The 23151-nt window shown below is 39.4% G+C and overlaps 1 protein-coding gene across 1 annotated transcript in view; it reads right to left on the bottom strand.

Annotated features, from left to right (window-relative positions):
- Positions 1 to 1277: 1277 nt before the first annotated feature.
- LOC125720826 (formin-like) overlaps positions 1278 to 23151 on the bottom strand; it is a 35232-nt gene continuing 13358 nt past the window's right edge. Inside the window, exons 4-17 of the mRNA XM_048996689.1 lie at positions 22341 to 22984; positions 14725 to 14866; positions 11144 to 11231; positions 10421 to 10482; positions 10010 to 10098; positions 9701 to 9830; positions 9023 to 9169; positions 8309 to 8362; positions 8080 to 8200; positions 7239 to 7331; positions 5896 to 5947; positions 4346 to 4495; positions 3950 to 4031; positions 1278 to 1322 (exon numbers count right to left, since the gene is read on the bottom strand). Coding sequence (XP_048852646.1) covers positions 1278 to 1322; positions 3950 to 4031; positions 4346 to 4495; positions 5896 to 5947; positions 7239 to 7331; positions 8080 to 8200; positions 8309 to 8362; positions 9023 to 9169; positions 9701 to 9830; positions 10010 to 10098; positions 10421 to 10482; positions 11144 to 11231; positions 14725 to 14866; positions 22341 to 22984 — 1899 coding nt within the window. The remainder of the gene's footprint in view (positions 1323 to 3949; positions 4032 to 4345; positions 4496 to 5895; positions 5948 to 7238; positions 7332 to 8079; positions 8201 to 8308; positions 8363 to 9022; positions 9170 to 9700; positions 9831 to 10009; positions 10099 to 10420; positions 10483 to 11143; positions 11232 to 14724; positions 14867 to 22340; positions 22985 to 23151) is intronic.

Raw genomic sequence — 23151 nt, 5'->3', positions numbered from 1 at the left:
GAGCAGTAGAGAAAAACACACAAATAAATAGGAGACTGTATTTCCACAGGTCCCCCCATGTCGTCGTGGGGTTTCCTCCAGGTACTCCAGTTTCCCCCCCACAGTCCAAAGACTTGCTGAAGCTAATTGGACTTGCTAAATTGCCCGTAAGAGTGTATGTGTGAGTGAATGGTGTGTGCATGTGCCCTTTGATGGGTTGGCCCCCCGTCCTGGGTTGTTCCCTGCCTCGTGTCCATTGCTTCTGGGATAGGCTCTGGACCCCCCGCAACTCAGTAGGATAAGCAGTTTGGAAAATGGATGGATAGTTCCACAGGTCCAAACTGCAGGTCCATGGTTTAAGCACTGCTACTGTGCTTTCACAGACCAATCAGTGCAGATCTAATTTGCATATTGTAATCCTTTAAATGATCAACCATCTTGCAATCTATCTTAAATTTTTTCCTCAATAAATCTTGCAATATACTGTATCATTCCTTAAATGTGTCCATAAATCATGAAATATAAATTGAAATAAGTTTAGCAATAATAAATTGAATGATTTATTGACACATTTAATTATTGATGTATTTGGTGGACAATGGATTGACACATATAATTAAAGATATGTCACAAAAATCCTCCACATATTACTACAAGTAATATTGTTATTTATTCATTCAAACAAATCAAAAACACGGGAGAGAAATCAAGGTATCATGTACAGTAGGAATATCTTATACACTTGAGAAATGAATGTCTGGTCTAAATTGCTAATGAAAATGAACATTAAAGTTGATTTTAAAAAGTTGATGATTTTTTTGTGAAAAAAACGATCTGTTATTAAACTGTTCATTTTATTTTACAAAATTTTGAGAAATTAATAACAAAGATTAACATTGAAAGAAGTGGAGCTGGTCTCCTGCAAAGTGTGATTTGTATGTAAAGAGGTGGAGCTGGGTATTGAAACCCTGATTATACGTTATACACATATTCTATATGTATTACTATAGGGTTGGTCACAAGCACCAAAATATTTATACTGTATTCTATCTGCCTAACACAAAGTCAACACCATGACAGTCATTCATTTTGTTTTTAACAATAATAAGCTAGGATCTAGCATTTGCAGTCTGTGCTTGTTTGACTTCTCAGTGTCCTTCTTAGGGACGAATATGTTATAGTCAGGGTTTAATCACTGACCATATCTGTAAGAGTGGAATCCCATGGAAGCTGAATTAAAGCTGTAGGTATCAGTGGAGCAGAGTGGCCACTCCTCTGTGTGCCTCAACTATGTTCTGTCATTCCAAGAACATATTTGCTTCCTTTTGGCGAAGCCTTTGTTTCTGTTGTGAAAAAAGTGAAATGTCTGTAATTATTCTATTCTATTCCTAAATGATATACAGTAGCAAAAAAATAAGCGACATAACAGTCTCATAACAGTCTTCTTGTTTAAAACACATATTAGACAAATTAAAGTATTTTGTAATACTTTTGTTGTCATGTGCACCAACGATTTGTGAAATTACTACACTCCGCTTCTGTTTAGAAAAATACTGACAATGCAATGCACGATTTGCCAGTTGTAGAGTATATTTAATAATTTTTGAAAACGTGTGTGTGTGGTCATGCACAGTATATATTACATTGTCCCCACAATATGATAAAAACCTGTGATTTTCATGTTGTGAGGACCATGTTTCTTGGTCCCCTTCAGGAGAAACTGATGGAAAAATCTGTGAATGCAATTAAAACACTAAACATGTTCTGTAAAAAGTCTTTTAAACTTAAAAAATGTTTTGTTTACTTACTTATGGTTAAGGTTAGGACTGGGTAGGGGTTAAGTTTAGGGTTTTTCTCATAGAAATTAATGGATGGTCCCCACAAAGAAATGGGGAAATTATGGGTACAAACATTTTTGTACTTGCCACATTTTCAACATTTAGTGCAATTTTCTGACATTTAGCTAGATGACAATTGTGTTGTAGATCATCAGATTTTTTTGCTGTGTAGATTATGTTCAAAATTGTTTATCATATGTAAATATAAATGGTATGTCTATATATAAATATTAAATGGAAATGTTTAATATAAATGTTAAATGTAAATGTTAAATATATTTAACATTTAGCAACATCATGTATACCTTCCATGAAAGATCACACATTCGTGTGTCAGTATTGACTAATATGCAAACGAGCGATGCATAGCAGTGACTGATAACCACAATGGATTATGGTCCTCATAGTTCCTGTGACTGGACCTGCCACTTTGCAAGCGATTTCTTGCCATTTCCGAACAAACCGTTCAGCAGCAGCATCTTACGAACTGCTGCCACCAACGAAAGTATGGTGTGAAATATTTAAGGCCAATTTATATGATACTACTGATCCCCCTTCTGCCCCAAAATACATTCATAGCTTCCCGATGTCGCAGTGGAAGGTGTAGATGATGTTGCTCCCGGCTGTGTAGCAATACCATGTAACGCAGAATGAACACCTGCCAAAACTGCACGTTCTATGGCCTATAAGTGAGCGGAATTTGCCACGTTGGCCTGCATCAGCCCTAACCTGCAACCACTTAGCACACTCTCGTCGGTACTGCCCATTTCTATGCAGATGAACGTGGCTATTTTGCATACGTTCTCAACAGTCTACATAAAATCTACAAAAAAATCTGATGATCCACAACACCATTGACTTCTAGCTAAATGTCAGAAAGTTGCACTAAAGGTTGAAAAAGTGGCAAGTACAAAAATGTTTACAAACGCCGCCCCATAAGAAATACATACAAATGTGTGTTTGTCTGTGTGCCTGTGCTGTGGCCTGTACTATGAAGGGGGTTTAACCAAATCAGATTTAACCTAGAGTTAATTTGCGAACGCTGTGTTCACAGAATCGGGTTGTCTGAAATAGTGCTAATCAGTACTATGACGGCAGATAAGAAATTGATTTGTTACATCAGTGTTAACTACATTGGAGTTTGTACGCGTTCACATAAATGGAACACGTTCGGTAGCGCAAGTCATCGTTTGGGTAATGGCATGATCTCCATATTTCAGTTCCTTCAAGGTTCAGTTCATGTATATTGTGCATGAACTGAGGAAGACTGCATGCTAATTATGCAGGGTTATGAGGAGTTTAAATCAACGCTGCAAAGAAGGTCCAATACCACTGCAGCCAAGAAAAGCAGGCAGGCTTGTTGGCAATGTATTGCCGCCGACCGAGTAAATGCATAAGCACATTTTCATGGTCATAAAATGTGGTCTAAAATATCTCATGACTGAGTATTAGACTATGAAGTCTTGTCTGAAAAGAATTGAAATACTGTTAAAATATACAGAGCCTCACAGATGTGACACAATTCGGAAATAAGCCTATTATTTGCTGTTAAGTAATGTAATGCTTCCTAAATGTCTATTACTGTGATGTTACTCATAATGTAAACCTAATGTTAACAATAACTTAACTGGTCTGGTTTCAAATGCAATAGTAGTGGAAAGTGTACATGGCAGCAAGTCAATATGAGATATAAAAACATCATATCAAGTGGAAGGGCTATGTATTTATATTTCCACTCGTTATGAAAGATTTGTTGTGTCTAGCCTCCACTTAATAGTGTGCTTCTATGTTTTACAGCTATTAAGAAGATGGTGTCTGTTCATATTACATATTAATGTATTAATTAATGCATTACATATTAATAGAAGGTGAGCCATTGTTTAACAAACAAATGATTTACAACAGGACAAAACATAAGAATATGTGTAATGAGAAAACGGCTAGGAGTCTGTCACCACGGATAAGTTAGCCTCATAATCCATATTCAGTTTTCTGGTTTTAATAACTTTTAACGGACGTAAGGTGGGGCGTTTTTAATGACAGCCACATTTTTTGTCTGTGTATGTTGTGTATTGTGTGTTTTCTATTGTTTGCATATCAGGGGTGTAAGCTCTAAACTGAAAGTGTCTCACCAAACCGCTGGGGGCGACCTCCCTGGTTTCCACCTTCTTCTCAGCTATGATCTTCCTGACAGACAGCTGTGCCTCTTTAAACCTTGAAAAGATGACAAGCCAATCAGATGAATGAAATACAAAAAACACCTTGTCCCCCAAGTGACGGTTCAGGATATTTCATGGTTCATTTTCCTCAAAAACATAAAAATAAAAAAAACATGCAGCTCTCATGCTAAGTAGGGTAAAATTAAGTTTCTCTGGACAGCTACCTGCCAGTTACAACAGCTTAGGTGTTAACCACAAACACTGATGAATTCTTTCATTATTTACAGAACATAATTATGGAATTTAACAACATAATAATAATAATAATAATAACAACAATAACAACAACAGTGGAAGCTTTAGACTCACTTCTCCAAGCATAACCGCTTTTTCTCCTTTTCCCATGCTTTCTTGACGTCATTGCTGAACTCAAACCACAGCATGAAGATAAAGTTGGGTGTCACCTCCTTCTCCCCCAAGGTGGACTTCAGGTCAAAGTAGCTCACCACTTCCTGAAAGCTAAGGTGAATTCAACAACCTGTGAGCAGGCTTCCTACAGTACATCCACCACCGAAACAGAAGACATTCAAACATTTTCAATCCACTTATCCTGGACAGCGCCACTAGGGGGAGCCTGGAGCCTATCCCAGGGAGTATAGGGCACAAGGAAGTGCACTCTGAAGAGGATGCCAGTCCATCACAAAGCATTTATACACACACAAGAGGCACTTCGGATCTAGTTAGCTAACCACATAACAGTACTGCAGGGACAAACCGGAGTGCCCAGAGGAAACAGTGCTAACCACTGAGTTGATGTGCTATTTGTCCTACTATTACACTCTGTGATACTGCCCTACATTGGGGAACACTGGCAAATCTACTTTTTCATGTCACAAACGTAAGATATTTAACTCTGTGTGTGTGTCTGTGTGTGAACAGGTATACCTTATGTGATGAATACCTATTTTTTTCCCTTATGAGGGAAAACTCAATTTAATAAGAATCTGTGACTGCAATGAAGAAACAAAAAAATGCAAAAACCCTTGTACTTTGATGGTTACTTATAGTTAGGGCTGGGTAGGGGTTAAGGTTGTCATGGTTAGCGTTAGCATTTTTCCCATAGAAATGAATAAGCGGTACCTATAAAATATGTTTACCCGTCATCTGTTTGTGTGTGTTTAACTGACATATAACCTGAGGGGTGATTATCAGATATTACATGAGGACAGTAATAAGGGGGGGGGGCACCTGTTTCTTTGGTGGTTGTTAATGATCGCAGGAAGAGAGAGGGACAGTTCAGTTGAAATGTGGGTATGTGTAAAAGAAGGAAAGAAGTCACCTGGAGTGTGCAGAGAAGGTGGAGCTCCAGAGGCCATCTTGGAGAAAAACACGAACAAAAGCTGGAGGATACCTGACTGTGAACCGAGCCACTGCATGTCCTTATTGTAGGAGAAAAGGAGGAATATCCACCTTTTTAGAGGAGTTTTGTAGCCCGAGGGTGGGAACATCCCTGGCAAACAGCTTGGGTGACTCTGATCTTGGTTTTTTGGGTACTTTTTTAGGCCTGTTTTTATGTTTGTGGACCAATCATAATTTGGGGGTTTGTGTGGGGAGGGGTGGTAGAAGCTTTTCCGTATTGTTACTAATTAAACTATTGTTACTAATTTGCTCTCTCTATCAATATCTGAGCTTTTTGGTAATGGTTTTGTCTGAGATTGTTATAACATGTATTAATTCTAGGTAAGACCTAGAATGGATAAAGACCATTACTAACGATATCTTGTCCCTTTGATTCTTAGCAAGCATTTCCAACCAATTCTTACAACCTTATCTGATTCCAAGAAATGGTGTGACATCTTTAACACTCTTATTCTGAAACAGATGAATCTATGAACTGAAAAGGATATATGTTTTCAAACCTTTGCTGTGCTGATGTCAGACGGTTGTTTAATTCATTAAGTTCCATGTTTGCTGAAAACAAAAAAAAACAGACAATTCACTTAATTTCTGTTTGATACATAAGTTATTGTGAAGAAGAATGGGTCCATAAATTAATTTTTTTATTATCATACCTTTTTCCTCTCTTTTGATTATTACTAGGAATTTGTTTATGCACAACTACCAGACTATTTTGTCTACGAGGAAGTAAGGAACATGCATTGATTATAGTGCGCTGTCGCACCCACCACACAACAAACCACCTCAGGGATGAGCACCTGAGTGCAACCATGTGGTGGGTGATTCCTCAGCTCCACATTAGTCCAAATGGACCATTGTGAATTTTTTCCAGTGGCTGGAGTGTTAATCCTGCTTCCAACCCCCAAGTTTTCCCCTGTAAGTAGAAGGACCGGCTTCCTTGGCTGGATGTAGAGTAACACCATACCCAGGATGCAGCAATTGCAGGTTAAGGACCTTTGCTCAATATAGAACAGTATTCATTCCGGGCATTCATGGGATTCGAACCAGCAACCATGTTGCCACAGATCCCTAGCCTCAGAGGCACCAGAGATGACACCAATAATGCAACTGGCACACACAGGCCTGCATGTACACTATACATGAACTGAACCTTGAAGGAATTGAGCGGGTAGGCTGTACAGATCGTGTTTCCTGGAATTTTGGGCTGAGGGGAGTATCCTAAAAAACAACTGAATGCAGCACACAAAAACTGAATCATTTGGTACAATACAGGGAGCAGGATTATATGAAAACTGCGGCGTTGCATACTCGATAAATTTATGAGGGCTGTTTATTGGCACCCAAAATTACTCCAAATAAGCCACAAAATAAGGATATTAATCATGAAGCCTATTCGACTTTGCATTAGCACTTCTCTTTCTAAATTTTCTCTAATAAAAAAAAGTCACAGGGTGATGACAAAAGCGAGCTTGGGCCAGGGTTGTTAAGTGTAACGTGAGCACAGACCAGCGGAGGAGGTGGGGGGGAGGGGGGGCAGTCATGTTCAGTCACGGTACAAGGCAACCAGGTCAGGTGTGAGCACGTCCTAAGTGAGAGTTTACTTTCTCTCTCTAACCTCTCATAGATGATCCTGGTTGTAGATCACTTAATGTTTTAAATTTCTCACCATTGCAATCTTGCCCATAATTTCAAATAAAAGTGAGATGATTACTTACAGAGGTTCTGGACCTCTGGACAAGCGGACAAGCGGGTACAGAAAATGGAGGGGTGGATGGATGGATGGGTGGATTGATGAATGGATAGATGGATGGATGGATGGATAGATGGTTCGATGATTACTTACCTTTCAATACAAAAGCCTCCATTTTGTCCTTAAATGGTTGGAGGTGTTCCACCAATGTACTTCTGCACACCTTCTGAACATCTTTTTCACAAGCTGAGAAACAAAACGTGCAAAACATGCTAAAGTTAATGTGAACTAGAAATATCAAAAACATTTTAAACATTTAGATACATCACCAGATCACAACATAGTATCAGAGTTCTATTTTAAAAGATAAAAATGTTTCAACTTTAGTACCATGTTTTTTTTTTCATTCTAAGACCCATAGCAATTAATATAAAAAATAAAAAATATTTCCAAAATGAAGCATCATAAAGTAATTTGTTCTTTCAGAAACTATTTTTTTTTTAGTTAATGAAGGGCTTCTTCCTTGCTTTATAGGACTTCAGTCCTGCTTCTAGGAGCCTGATGCACACTGTCCTACCAGTGCACTTCACACCTGCACTCGTATTCCTTTTAAAGGTCACTTGATGTCGTCTTCTGACTCATCAGGAACTGTTGGATAACTTCATGGTCATCTCTGACAATAGAGTCACTTCTGCCCTCTACCTGGCTGGTTTCTGGTCATTCCCAGTGTCTCATGCTTCACTTTGCTCTTATACTGCTGTCTTTTGAACCTGCTGCTCAGCATAGCCTTCTGACAGCAGAACCAGGATTAAATCAGGAGGTTTTTTGTAGCATGAGGTAGGACAATGTGCCGGAATCAGACCTGAGATGATTGTTCCAGTGTGTCATCCTGTGATCAAGGCCTGGACTGAAGCTATAAGTTATCAATTCTCCCTATCAGCAGTGATGACAGCTGAATATCAAAAGTTATACTAGGGTAACAGGGTAACCATACCAGCCAGTTTGTTTTTCAGGCTCTGGAGGTCTGAGAAAAGGTCGCTGAAGCTGACTTGAGCAGCCAGGAAGAGGTCATGGGGTTCTGGAAGTGGGAAGTCATTGCTGTCTCCACAATCAGTCTATAAATGCAGAGCAAAATGAGACTGAGCCAATGGCCTGGCCTTTCAAAACACCCTTCATGTACAGTGACAAATCCAGTTCACTTAGTAATGTGAGATTTTCCCTACCTTGTTGCGCAGGTAGTATGAGCTGACATAACCCACCAAACTGATGCAATTGTCCTTAAAGAATAAAAATAAAAGTTCAAAGAAATAGTATTGCAGATGTAGGTATTGCATGTTCACCAATGATCACCCTTTCGTGAAATACATAAGGGATAATCCATGATGAAGTGTGCAGATATATGAATATATTCAATGAAAGCCTGGTGGGACGTAGTCCAATTCTAACCAAGTTGTTCTTGATTATTTTCGTATAACCGCACACCTCGAAGTAGTTTATCCCGCTTATACCACAAATAATGAACAAAAAATAGGAATAGTACTAGGCGCAATTAATTTTTCAGAAGAAAATTATTTCAAATAGCATTTAATAATATTCCAATGTACGCTTAAAAATATAGTTCTTATAAGGATAGAATGATAAGGCTATTTACTGGAAGCGGCACATTTGTTGTATTACCATAGAAACCATGAACAGGTAGCACATGCATTTCGAAAACAAGAAATATTATGCTGATAAGAATGACTTATTATTTCTTAAAAAGTCACACTGGTTTTTGTAATAACATGTATAATAAATCATTAAAATGCATTAACATAGAGCTGTTGTTAGGCTGCCAAAACTACCTGTGTGGTTACATTAAAATAATTAAGACCCACATTCTGGACCAATAAGAAAATAGTATTCACTAAAGCTGTGGTAAGCAATATAAATAATACTTTGCTCTTGACATCCTTGAGCCGGGGCAGGATCTCCAGGCTAAAGCCATCAGCCTGGCCTCTGTAGTGGTTCCCCCCATTCATGTGGTTGCCAAAGGCCAGGACCAGGCCTATGATCTGCTTCACACTGCCACGCTCCAGCAACTCCTGGAATGGAAGGGCAAAGAAAGTGCGTTCAAATGTGGGGAAACGGGGGTCAACAGATGCAAGTCCTGTTTGTACACAGAAGATTTTTTTAAGTTAGACTTTTACCTGACAGAAAAACAAAAAATGGAAAATAATTATTACTGTTGTTATAATTTTTACAGAAAATGTTTTGTAGTTCAGTAACCCCTTCAGAGTAGCAGGGGTTAGAGGTGGAAGATCCCTGCAAATGTGTAAATTCACAAAAAAATATATTTTGGGCCATTATTAAAAATGCACTGAAAAGTTAAAAAAATAAACAAATCAATGCAATCCAAATCATTTTTGCCATTAAAAATTTTTTTTTTGGCCTACTTGTCATCCAAAGACATCCCCATTTAATTGGTCACGGCCAACTTTTGCAGATTCGGTTATTCACATGTCAAATTTGCGAATCTGGAGGGGTGACTGAACTTGTTTTGCCAGTGTGGAAATATCTGAAACAATGCAAATATGAGTAAAAGAGACACATTTTTCAGAGAAAAAATTAAATACCTTGCAGACACGGGAAATAACATCCACTTTGCAATGTACTGAAGTCACCACATCTAGGAATGTAGACTGGAATATCATGCAGCTGGCCCGGTCTGAGAAGTCAGGAATCTGAGACAACTCATACAGGAACCTGGGAACAGCACACGTCACAAGCTGAGGGACAGCAAACTTTTCTATTTGAACACCAATGATGATGATTACGGCCCTAATAGCATTATCACTAGTACCAAGTACGATGATAAGAACAATCAAGTGTTAGCTTTCAGTGCTGGGGCATGTATTAGAAAAGCTGAAGTTACAGCTGCTTACTGTTCCGGTTTGTCCAGAAGCCTGCGATCATCTTCTTTGCAGGATCGGATGTATTCCCGAATCTTTTCTAGCTCGTCATTCTGAGCCCTCTGTTAGTCAAATTTAAGATAAGTCACCAATCAATTTGCATAACTATGCTATACAGCTTTTAAATGATAATGTTTCCTGCATAATGTGATGTTATAGCTTATTCCCAAATTCCAAATGAGTTATTCTTAGTACCCAGGGCTGAGTATAGCTATTTGAAAGTTAGCTTCAATAACCACTGATCCACTGACTTTAAAATTTAATTTGATAACGCTAATGGGCTACTTTACTCTTCAAGGGAAAACAATATGTATTAACTAAGATTTTTTTATTAAATATTAAATAAATAATAAATAAATATTATTACATAAATCTTTTACTTACAATTTCATATAAAGCCTCAATTGTCCCCAGGTCCACAACAGAGTTGTCTAACATTAAAACAGCTAAATGACAAAAAAGAATGAGAGAAAATCTACTTATAAAGTTTGTTATTTAACACACACACACACACATTTCTGTCTTTATGGGGACTCTAATTTCTATGGGATAAATGCTAATCCAACAATGCCGACCATAACCCCTACCCAAAACTAACTTAACCATAAGTAACTCAAATAAATATGTGGCTTTTAGCATTTTTAGTTTTTTGTTTGCAATCATGGATTTTTATAAAACTGAAGTTATCCTAAGGGGCGGCATGGTAGTGCAGTGCAGTTAGCACTGTTGCCTCACACCTCTGGGACCCGGGTTCGAGTCTCGGCCTGGGTTACGTGTGTGGAGTTGGCATGTTCTCCCCATGTCGTCGTGGGGTTTCCTCCGGGTACTCTGGTTCCACCCCCCCAGTCCAAAGACATGCCGAGGCTAATTGGACTTGCTAAATTAAACCCAGTAGGATAAGCGGTTTGGAAAATGGATGGATGGATGGATGGATGGATGGATGGATGGATGGATGGATGGATGGATGGAGTTATCCTTGCGGGGACTGAAAAAAAATGTGCTCACTAGGTAAAAAGTGTTTATCATATTGTGGGACACTAACCTAGTAGTGTATTTCTAAAACAACTGCAATCATGCAAGCAGTGCCTGAATCCAACTGTGCCTCACCTTGCTGAATGTCCTTCATCTCCAGATGCAGGCTAGAAATGAGAATGCCCACTGTCTGTGATCGACTGCTTTGAAGAAGTTTCACAGTCTGAGGAGGGAAGGGCAAAAAGAATTATTCTCGCTTAATGAGAAACACATTGTTTATTGAAACCGGTATAATTTTTACAACTACTTTGACTACCAGAATTTTAGTGTACAAAACAAACACAAAATGATCTTTTTTTTTTTTGTGGAGAATTGCATACATTGGCTAAAAATTATCAGCTGTTTCCCAAAAGACTGGAGCATCACACAATACAAACAAAATAATTATAAATGAAATAGCGCAACTTCAATTATTATAATAAATATATATTGGAAGTAGACATTATTTTTAAAAAACATTCATCACACACCTGCTTATCTAGCAGAATATTTATAGCATATACGGTGCTAAAGTTTAATCATTTATAACTTTCCTATAAATAGCTGTTGCTGATTAGTTGCCATTATTGACACACTGCAGCACAACAACAAAATGTGTCTTCTGCATTTAACCCATATGCCACATCAGGACACAGCAAGGGGCAGCTAATTCAGTAGCCAGGCAGCAGCACCATGTTCAGGGTACCTCAGTGGTACTTTGCTGGTAAGGGATTCCCCATTGACATGGATAATCACTGGGGGGGCATTGGATAACAGAAGTGGGCAGGGTCCGGTAAGTGCTATTACTGAACTTTTTCATTAGTGGATTAGTGTTTTCATCAACATTGAAAACCTTTGGCGGACCAATTAGGTTCCACTAAATTTAGTTCTGCTAACTGTAAATCTGTTAACATTTTTTTTCAGGTAAAGTTTAACAGGCAAAAACAATTTTAAATCCTAAATTCACACATTGTCAGGGTCTGTAGCGACTGACCTCGCCCTCTGTGGCCCTTCCACATTTGGCCAGCAGGCATTGCTGCCATTCTGCATTTTCTCCTCTCCATCTTAGTTCCTAGCCTTCCCTGGTGTGTTTTCTTCTGCATAGGTCAGTGGACTGAGTGTGTAGTGCATATACTGTTCCCTTGTGTTAAGGGCTTGAGGCTGACTTTAGACCACTCTCACCCATCTTGTTTTTCTGGATTTTGTTCTGTAGAGTTTATTACTTCTTGTTTTCTTATCCTAGAGTTTCTCCAGGATTATTGTGATTATTTTGTGTGTTATTTTTCTTGTTTTTCCTGTTTAAGTTACACCTGTTCCTTGTTTTCCCTGGATGTCTGTATTTAAGTGTCTTCCCTCACTCTGTGCTTCAGTCTGCCATTGTAATATATTAGGATCTAGGGTTTTAAAACACCTTAAAAACTGAATTTCTTGCTTAGTTACATAACGAATCAGATTTCAGGTACCCTACTTTGGCTCCTGATGGTTTTACTTTATTTTCTGGGTTCAGATTGACAGAGCCATAGACTAATCAAGAACTGAGACCCTCCTTCCTAGTTCTGGGTAAATGGTGCTACATTTTTAGTCACCAAGTGGTTTCAATGAGGGTAAAATATAGGACTCCTCTGACAAAATGCTTATTTCACACAAAAGGAATATCAATAAATGTATTCCAGAGACTGTACAGAATCCAATGATCCCCAAATAAGTAAGTCCTGAATATTCACAGGTAATTACTCCAGGTCTGCGGAACTAAGTTGCTGAACAGGTTAGAATTTCATCTCTCCTATTTTTAAATGGCAATCCTACAAAAGCTAGTGTAGCCGATGTAAAAACAAACAAACCACAGTTTATTTGTATTTCATTTCCCCAAAATTTTGAGTTTATTTATGTATTTTTGTTATGTAATTTTATTATGTTTTTGTTTTGGGTAAGTCCATTGGGGACTTTTATTTTATAAGAGTATGTCACTTCCTGCAGCATTCGTGCTTCTCAGTTGGCAGGAAGCCTTGGTAGGCGAATGCTGGCGCTCCCACTAAAATACATTCAGCAGAGATAACTATAGCATAAGTATGGATAGTGTCATGCCCGGCTCGTCTGCTCCTCGTGTGTGCCACGCCCCCTGATTACCCACGTGTGCTTCCCTGAACGTCTCCATCTTTGTCCGATTCCCTTGATTAGTCTTTGTGTATTTAAGTCCTAGTCTTGCTTGTCTCCCTTGTCCGTCATTGTGGTCTGGTGATGGTAACCCACCTGTTCCCTGTTCATAGTCCTTGTTCCCTAAATAAACCCCGATTTTGCCCCGATATTTGCCTGTCCGCCTGCTCCTTACCAGCCGACCCGCACGATCGCCTGTCTGCTCGCCCCAGATCGTGACAGATAGTTGAGCTGCAATGTATTTTATCATAGTTATAATAATCTACAGGGGGCGGCATGGTGGTGCAGTGGTTAGCACTGTTGCCTCACACCTCTGGGACCCAAGTTTGAATCTCCACTGGGGTCACGTGTGCGGAGTTTGCATGTTCTCCCCATGTCGTCGTGGGGTTTCCTCCGGGTACTCCGGTTTCCCCCCACAATCCAAAAACATGCTGAGGCTAATTGGACTTGCTAAATTGCCCATAGGTGTGCCTGTGTGAATGAATGGTGTATGAATGTGCCCTGCGATGGGCTGGCCCCCCATCCTGGGTTGTTCCCTGCCTCGTGCCCATTGCTTCCGGGATAGGCTCCGGACCCCCCGCGACCCAGTAGGATAAGCGGTTTGGAAAATGGATGGACGGATGGATAATAATCTACAGAAGAATGCACAGGTTTTTCAGCACACCTCCACAGTATCACATTAACAGGGTTTTGCAATAGTTCTTTTTGGTTTTTGTCCATTAAGGGAGTGTGACGAGTGTGTTCCTGTTGTGCTGTACTAAGTTCTTTTGTGTGTTCAGGTACGTGAATGTTCTATTATTGTACTGTCTTCTTTAGCTATAATTACCAGTTTCTTGTTCTGTGTATATATTTGAACTGTTTTGTCATTAGTTCATGTTTTATAATTTATGGCTGATGGACAAAATATGTATAAGAAATTAGAGAATGTTTTTTGAATATATATATATATATATATATATATTTATTTTTTTATTTTTTGTGTTTGTATGCTCCTCAGTCGGCGGGAAGCCTTGGGACAGGGATAAACGATGCCCGTCAGCTATCCAGCGGCACGAGTCTTCATCCTTTATGTTAAAAAGAATTACACAACGCAGAGAGGGACAGAGAGGATAACTGACCGCGAAGCAGACCAGTTACTAGCAGTAATCCTTTTCCATTGGGCCCTTGAGCAAAGCCCTTAACCTACAATTGCTTGGTCTTGGGTATGACATTAAATTACATCCAGTCCTGCAAGGAGGTCCTCCAACTTAAAGGGAAAAGATGGGGGTTGATGGCAGGATTGGCTCCCCAGCCGCTGGAAAAAAACTCACAATGGTCCATTTGGACTAGTGTGGTGCTGAAGTATCACCCGCCACATGGCTGCACTCAGGTTCTCATCCCTGAGGTGGTTTGTTGTGTGGTGTGGTGGGGCAATGTTCTGTAATCTGCTCATGTCCTCCTTATCTACCTCAGTGGCTTTTGTTCTAATAGATTTGGGACAGCATAAATATCAATTTGGGCTGGTGGATGCAGCTTTTAGTTACCTTTTTCACCTTGGGACCCTCTTCATAACTCTTACACAGTGATTTCTTCTTTGGCTGCATTATGCTCTTGCAGAAAAGGTCCTCAAATTCTTTAGTGTTGAGAATTGGTGGTTCTTCAAGTGAACTCCATAGTGTGTTATTCCTGAATGAAATAAAGATCTTCTGTTATAGACACAAATTCTGCAGAAAAAAATTGAGTAGCCCTCATTGTCTAATAAAGGGTTGCAAAATCTGTGCTTGCCTACAATCCAAAACATAATCTGTCTAACTCTAAGACATGCCACTCAAAATTTCAGTAATCTAAATTTATGCTCCAATCACACATCCCAAAAAGGCTGAAGCTGACCAGTTTTAAGAGGATCTGAATGCTAAAGTTAGCATTCAAAACATTTTGAGTAACAGGGCCTTGGAAGTCACAGACCAGTAGAATTCTGCTAAGATGACTCACTTGGCAAACATTCTCTTTCAACAGCCCATGACAAGTCTACACAAGCATATCACCAAATGGTCAGTACCAACATTATATTGCCAAAAGTATTGGGAGACCTGCCTTTATGAACTTTAATGACATCCCATTCTTAATATATAGGCTTTAATATGGAGTTGGCCCGCCCTTTGTACCCTTTGTAGCTATAACAGCTTCAACTCTTCTGGGAAGACTGTCTACATGGTTTAGGAGTGTGTTTTTGGGAATTTCTGAGAATTCTTCCAATCCCAGACTCGTCCATCGGATTGCCAGAGAAGCGTGATTCTTCACCACAGAGACCATGTTTCCACTACTCTAGAGTCCAGTGACGGCATGCTTTACACCACTGCATCTGATGCTTTGCATTGCACTTGGTGATGTAAGGCTTGGATGCAGCTGCTCAGCCAAGGAAACCCATTCCATGAAGTTCTCTTTGCATTGTTCTTGAGCTAATCTGAAGGCCACATGAAGTTTAGAGGTCTGTAGCTAAGTATATACTGACTCTGTAGACTGTTGGCGACTTCTACACAATGTGTGCCTCAGTATGCATTGTCCCCACTCTGTGATTTTACGTGGCCTACCACTATGTGGCTGAGTTGCGGTTGTTCCCAATTGCTTATGTAACCAAGATTTGTATCACCCCCACACGTTAACGTTGCCGTAATGTGGGCTTTTAATATTTGGGCCAGTAATTATGTCTAGGTTCAACTCCCGGAGTGAATTGGTCACAACCACTAGTCAAACAGGGAAAACGGTAACAATTTTATTAACAATACTCCAGAAGGATGAGAGTCACGTCTGGAACAATGAAATAAAAATGAAATAAGAATGAACAATTCCTCCCTCCCTACAACAGTCCGTCATTCCATATGCAGTTCAGTTCACTTAAAGTCCTCTGGTATATATAATCCTGTGTACAGTACGTTCACGAGTTCTTCTTTTTAATTGGGAAGGCTATATGAGAATACTAACCAGGTAGTTTACAAGAAAATATATTGGACTGGAGATCTTATCAATCTTATCTGTGTCCAGAAGAACTGCATCCACCGACTGGGAGGTAGGCTGACTGGTCCCAGACGTAGTTGGACACTTCACAACTCTAATACGCAGAATCGGTGGCTCGCCTTCACAGGTTGCAGAATATATAAAAAAAAAAACCCAATCGGAGAATCGCTCAAAAGTTGACCCAAACTGGATAATGCAACACGAACGCTTCTGGTGCACTTGCCTATGACAATAACTAAAATTGCCTTTTAAACATAAAATAACTTTCCTTTTCTTTTCTTTTTTCTCTTCTCTCTCCTGGTACATAAACCTCCCAGCTCTTCAACTGCAGCCGCTTCTCTAACTTTTTTTTTTCCCCCTCGCGATCAGAGAGACACTGAGTTAACCCAGGCAATCGCGATAAAAGAACTCGAATTAAAGACAGTGCCATCTATGGGAACGGAGAATCATGACACTTTTGGTCCTGTTCTCTTTAAGTGGGTTACACTTACACTTTGTTATAATACCACTAACAGTTGACCATGGAATATTTAGTAGTGAGGAAATTTCACAAATGGACTTATTACACAGGTGGTATCCTATCATGGTGCCAAGCTTAAATTCACTAAGCTCTTGAGAGCTTCCGGAGCAAAGCATGATCCAAAGTGGTCTTGCTAGTCTCGTACCTGCGCATTGCTCATTTTCAGACCATGCGTGCCTGTTTGTATCCGCAAATGATTTTGCACCTGCTTTCCACTCACAAGAGTGGTGTTTTTTAAATGAGACATGGCTGGGTGCATTGTTGGCGTGTTGCTACTTTAAGGCAGTGAAATGACATTATACTTTTGACCAACAAAAATCACGTATAAAGTCAGTGGCGCATTATTAAACAGTATTTAAGCAGCGTGTTTCAGAAACGTGCAGGTGCTTGTCATACGTTATGGCCATAGGTGTGTCATCGAGATGATTTCTTATTTTATTTATATAAAGTACAAATAGTCATTTTATGTAATGATACTGTTCAATGAAACACAAATGAAAAAATATATATCTTAAGTAAAGAATAAACCGCATCATTAAAAAATAGAGCTGCGATGGGCTGGCCCCCCATCCTGGGTTACCTGCCTCGTGCCCATTGCTTCCGGGATAGGCTCCGGACCCCCTGTGACCCAGTAGGATAAGCGGTTTGGAAAATGGATGGATGGATTAAAAAATAGAGTGCCAACAAAGGAGTGTATGCCAGTAGCAGCACGGGCAAGGAGGGATCAGCCGGCAGAAGAGCTGAATCATCCGTAGCCCGGTAAAGAATTTCCAATTGTGAGATGTAGAAAAATAACAGCCCCATCGCCTTTCATTTGAACATTCTAAAACATCTTAAAAACTGTAGGTTTTGTTTGAACAATGATTACACTGCAAACCCAAAATTAAAATAAAAAAACACACAAGTACGTAATTACGTTTCTGTTCCCAGCCAGTGTGCTTGTTCAGGGAGCATCTGTGTTGCCTGTCTTCTGGCATTATACCACTTTTGGAACTGCGTGGAAGATCTGGTGCTGCCAGAAAACAAAGCGCACTTGCCTTTTAAAGGTGAGGTGACATGCCATTCCAATTGGTTCATTGTATGTCATGCCCAAAACACGCCTCTGAATATTTAAGAGAGTTAAGATAACCTTTTTGTGCCTTGCGCTGGCATAAAGTCATTTTTTTCTGCCGTCAAAATAGCGAAATGGATTTGGACACGCCCATAAACCTTAGTTGTACTTTGTGGTATATTGTCAAAATAGAGCATATAAGGAGACATGCAGTATTTAATCAAGGAATGCAAAGAAATGGAGGAAGAAAGATGACAGAATTCTGCAAAAGACATCAGTGGAAAAATCAGTGTTCATGCAAAAATGGGTCTGTTAAAAAACAAAGATACAATAGGAGGTACTTGAAAAAGTTGGAAGATATTAAGAAGAGGAGAAACAAAAATACAGAAGGTATATATAGGGAGAATCCCAACATCACTGATAAGATGCCATAGTCATATGTCTTAAGCTAGACATCTTTAAGAGTGAACGAGCCGATTAGAATTCTTGCTAATTGCATGACTGCAGCAGCTGAGAAAATCAGCTGAATTATTTAAAACCCATTTAAATGTTGCTCTGAATTTGGCCAAGAAACATCACAGTGCCCATTGCATATGCAAAAGAGTGCTGAAATTGCCAAACAATCACACATCTTAAATGCTAGCAAGGTAACAACTGCAGTCCTCCAAGCTAAACTGGGTTTTAATCCTGCAGAACATACATAAATTAACACTTCCCTCCTCTGCAAGTTGCTTTGGATAAAAGTAAATGCAAATGTCCAACATTCCCTGGATAATCTAGAGAGGTAGTTCCAGAAAAAAAACCTACTTCTGCTTCATACATTGCCTGCTCTAAAGCCTTTGACTTTGCGACATAATAGAGAAATATTAAACAACCTCAGAAACAGGAAATATACTCTGATGGTTGAAAGTGAGAAAATGCTAAAGACCTGTTCATGATGCTGAAATAAAAATTGGATCACTGCTCAACATAAGATTGTTATGTGGCCTCAGAGAGTAAAAAAACATCAAGTTTTTGTGATCACCTATAATAACACAGATCTGTGAAAGCTGGGGTATCAGTAATGATGAGCATCACGAAATTGATATTATGTGGCAAATGTTGTAAGTACCTTAGACCATATGAAGATCGAATTAAGTTGATAGTTAGGGTAAGAAACCCAGACTGTTCACTGGAAAATTTGATAGTAAAACTCAAACTAAATTATTTTAGTCACATAATGCAAAGTGAGATCTGGAAGCAGCTGTTGACAGATAGACCAAGTATGCTGAAGTCCACAAAGTCACCATGAGTAAGATGTGGAAGAATGGTACTGGGCTAGGGGGAGTTATGGGGTTAATGTTTTGTCTTAGGCCACAGCTGTTCCACCACTGCTTTAGTGTGAATGCTGTTGCATTCTGGGATTGTGGTTAGGCCTTAGGCAAGAAGGTGTTATGACATTTGGAGATGCAGGAACAACACTTTTCCACCACACCAAGTACTGTACTTTTGGTATGGCATATTAATTTTTTCAATGATTTCCGGTCAAGTACCAGTACCAAAAGTTTCAGTACTGAAAGTACCAAACTAGCTGGGGTACTTTGGTACTTTGGAGTGGGACTTGAAATGCTTTCTTTGTTGATTGGTTATACAAATATGCTGCTGCTGAAACCCAATACAATCAGTTGCAAACTCAGAAAATGATAGTAAAGAAAAAAAATGCAATTTGGAATTTAACCCTCACACTATAACGTCCATACAGAATTGAAAGTAATAAAGAAAATACCGTATTTTGATTAGTGATACAAGAATGCATTTGCATAACATGCAGTGTTGTTATTAATATTGCACATCATCCAGCCCTATAATATACAGCAGTCAAGGAAGTGTTGTAATTAGGAAGAGGGAATGGATCTACTGGGCTTGTGAGGGAAGGCTCTCATGATAGCAGTGAACAGCACATGAGAAACTGGGAGGGGGACCCCTGCTGTTATCCTGTTGGTCATACTTTGAGCTAATAATATGAAGCACTTATTGTCATTATAGTGTATGACAGGTATATCACAGTATAACCACTGTTAGTACAAAAAACATGAAATGATAGAACAATACGTAATCAATCAATCATGTAATCATTATGTATGTACTTAGTAAGCAAGATTGGAGATCGTAAGAGGAAATTCAAGGATGGACATGCTATATGGTGACCAATCATGTGGAAGCACCCGGGTTATGCAGAGCACTCTGTCATGCTAATTTGCATCATCTCATTAATTAATAAGACTTTACCTTACCAACACGGAGATACAGACTTAGTTATTTTCATTTTCAGTGTTAAGATACAGGAGGGCTGTTCCAGATATTTTTTTTGCTTCAAGAAATATTATTCAATTCATATTTATTTATATAGTGCTTAGAGGAATGAAAAAAAGTATGTTTGTGGAACTGCAATGCATGGTGGGTACGATATTAGGAGGCTACTTAAATTTCATCATCTGCAATTGCTGCAGCTGATGTAGGCAGGCCCTAGGTGTGAATTTGTAAAGGGGAGAAGGGGAAGGGTCTGGTCCATTTTTTCCTCAGGGCCCAGTGCACAGCTGTTCCACCACTGCTTTAGTGTGAAGTAAATTCAGACAGATGGTGCTCCCATGTGTCAGAAAAGTAAAGAACAGTGAAAGCCAGTAGGGTGGGAAATGTAAAGAGGCTCCAGAAAGACTAGGTAAACACAGCCCGACTTGGCGAGAGTGGGCTCTGGTAGCACAGGTATGAGCAATCCCTGAGCAATAGCACTACATCAACCATCAAAAATTCATTATTTATTAAAAACTCAGCCGATATGTTAAACAATAGCTCACATTGAATTTTTTTCTCATTTTTCTTGTGATTTTTGTTCCTGCATTTGTGTTAGTAGAATATATAGCAACATTATAGGAAATCCCTGTATTAACATCTGACTTATGGATACAGAGGCTTACAACACATTACATTGTGAAGCTCATGAAAACATTGCGCAGCTTTAGCAGTTTGTGGGCACGGTACGTATTTACTTTTATTTATTATTATTATTATGTACAGTTAGTACTGCTACAATATGACAATGTGCTCCTGAAAAACCTCATGTTCACTAAAATTGTGTACAAAAAATACACAAATCTAGTGGGGAAATACAGGGCTAAGGGAATGTGACTCCGAAACTTAGTAACTTATGCCAGACAAAAATAATTTATGAAAAGTCATACTAGTGCCCAATAATGTAATTATATACATTTTAAATAAGATGTAATTATAATATATTAAGAAATTTATACTATACACATCTATGTGTCATGCCCAGCTCGTACGATCCTCGTGTGTGCCACGCCCCCCTGATTATCCATGTGTGCTTCCCTGATTGTACCCAGCTGTACCCTGTTATCTTGTCTATTTCAGTCCCCGTCTTGCCTCAGTTCAGTGTCTGTCATTGATGTTATCGTCTGATGTCTCCTGTCCTTAGTTGTCTGAATAAATCCCTAGTTTCCCCGACTTTGGCCTTCCTGCCTGATCCTTGCCTGCCTGCCTGTCCGTGTGCCTTACCCTCGTTCAGCGATTGTGACACTATGTGTCTAATGAGTCTCAAGAGAATTGCCTAGTAACACCTTAGTCCTGCCTCATCTAGAAATGATAGTGGAGGCTGGACTAAGTATTTGGATGGTTGGTTCCACCTCCTCTAGTTCCTTGAATTGACCTCCTCTACAATCTGATTGGTCATGTTTCTGAACCAATCGTTTTTCCTTCTGCCCTCAGAGTATTTTTGTCTAAGTAAAACTCCAATGAGCATTTTTAAATGCAAGTAATTTTTCATGTTAAGAGCATATGGCATTGTACTTCACGTAGTGTTTTTCTCTCTGACTGAAAAACATGCAAATACAAATGCAATTCTGCATTGTACTGGACTTGGGTATCAATAAATCACACTCATTGTGTTGGGATACAACACATTGTAGCTTGATTGACTGTACTGTATTATTGTTGTTCCACTGCAAATTCAACTTAAAGATAGACTTATGGAACAGACCTTGTTCCTAACCTGGAAACTGTTACTGTTATTATACACTTCTACACTGTGAACTCATGCTGCTACAATGTATATGATGGTGAACTCAGGTCAAACTTACTACCTCCGATTACATGAAACACAACATATTTAATATAGTTAAGAATATTGCACATTATAAGGTTCTGCACAATGTACACTGTACCCAGACATATCTGGTCATGACAAACATGGTCAAATCATTTAAGTGTCTCTGGGTATTATTAGTTTATTATTATTGTTGTTGCTGTTATCATTATGGTGTTTACCTTTACATTGCTCAATACTTCTTAAAATTGCACTATCCTGTATGTTCTTTGTGCTTTTCTTATTGCATTAATTTACATTTACACTGTGGTCACTTCACCTTTCCATATACCTGTGTATAGTGGAGATGACAAAATTCACTGACTTTGATTTAATTGTTTTAAAATGTTAAAGTACGGCTTACAGGTAACACAGGCTCAATATATAACATTTTGTGGTGAATTGATAAAATAATTTATTCAAAGGGATCACATACTTATTGGCCTGGATTTGAATCCTGGTCCAGTACAGGGGCTTCATGGGCTGAGTTGGCTCCACCACTGGCTTTCTGGGGACATAATCCACCAAGTGATTGGAGGAATGATCTGCACCAGGAAGCTCAGGCATAGGTGGAGAGGATGCTAAACCGAAGGTGGGAAGTGGAGGGGGTGGTGGTGGCACAAACTGAAAAGAAGATGGGTGCCCTGCATCTGGGCAAGCTCCAGAAGATGGTGGTGGAGGTAGTAAGGGCAAGGGGGGACTGATGGAATTTGACAACGGTGGCTGAGAAGATGATGCTGATGCAGAAGGTGATAGCAGATCTACAGCATACTCATTCTTTCCCTGTAGGCTTTCTTTGATGGAAATATGGTTGAGTTTCTTCGGACTTCGAGATGTACTAGAATTTTCATCATCTGGGTTTGGGGTAAAATCTCCCAGGTCAGTCTGTATCCACACGTTGTGGAAAGTCTTGGGCGGAAAGCTGTCCTGTGTCAGCACAGCCACCTCCCTCATCTCTTTAAAGTCTTTGAGTGTGTTTATGGCCAACCTTGCCTGCAGCTCTGTAATGGTCTCCACCAGCCGTGACTTTGAGTCTGCATGTTCATCTTGCAGCTGTGACCTTTGCAGTTCATAGCCAGCCTATATGGGACCGCAGAGAAACAAGGACATTTTACAAACAACATTCTTCAGACCAGTGTTCAACATCATGCCGTTTTTTAATTTTATTTTAGTAACTATGACATCCACTTGGTCATAGTGGAAGGGACACAGAAAGGAGACTACTCAAAGTATCTTAACTAGAACAG

Source organism: Brienomyrus brachyistius, unplaced genomic scaffold (genome assembly GCF_023856365.1).
Source record: "Brienomyrus brachyistius isolate T26 unplaced genomic scaffold, BBRACH_0.4 scaffold27, whole genome shotgun sequence".
Taxonomy (NCBI): domain Eukaryota; kingdom Metazoa; phylum Chordata; class Actinopteri; order Osteoglossiformes; family Mormyridae; genus Brienomyrus; species Brienomyrus brachyistius.
The sequence above is the reverse complement of the archived record's forward strand: the minus strand, read 5'-3'. Positions and strand labels throughout refer to the sequence as shown.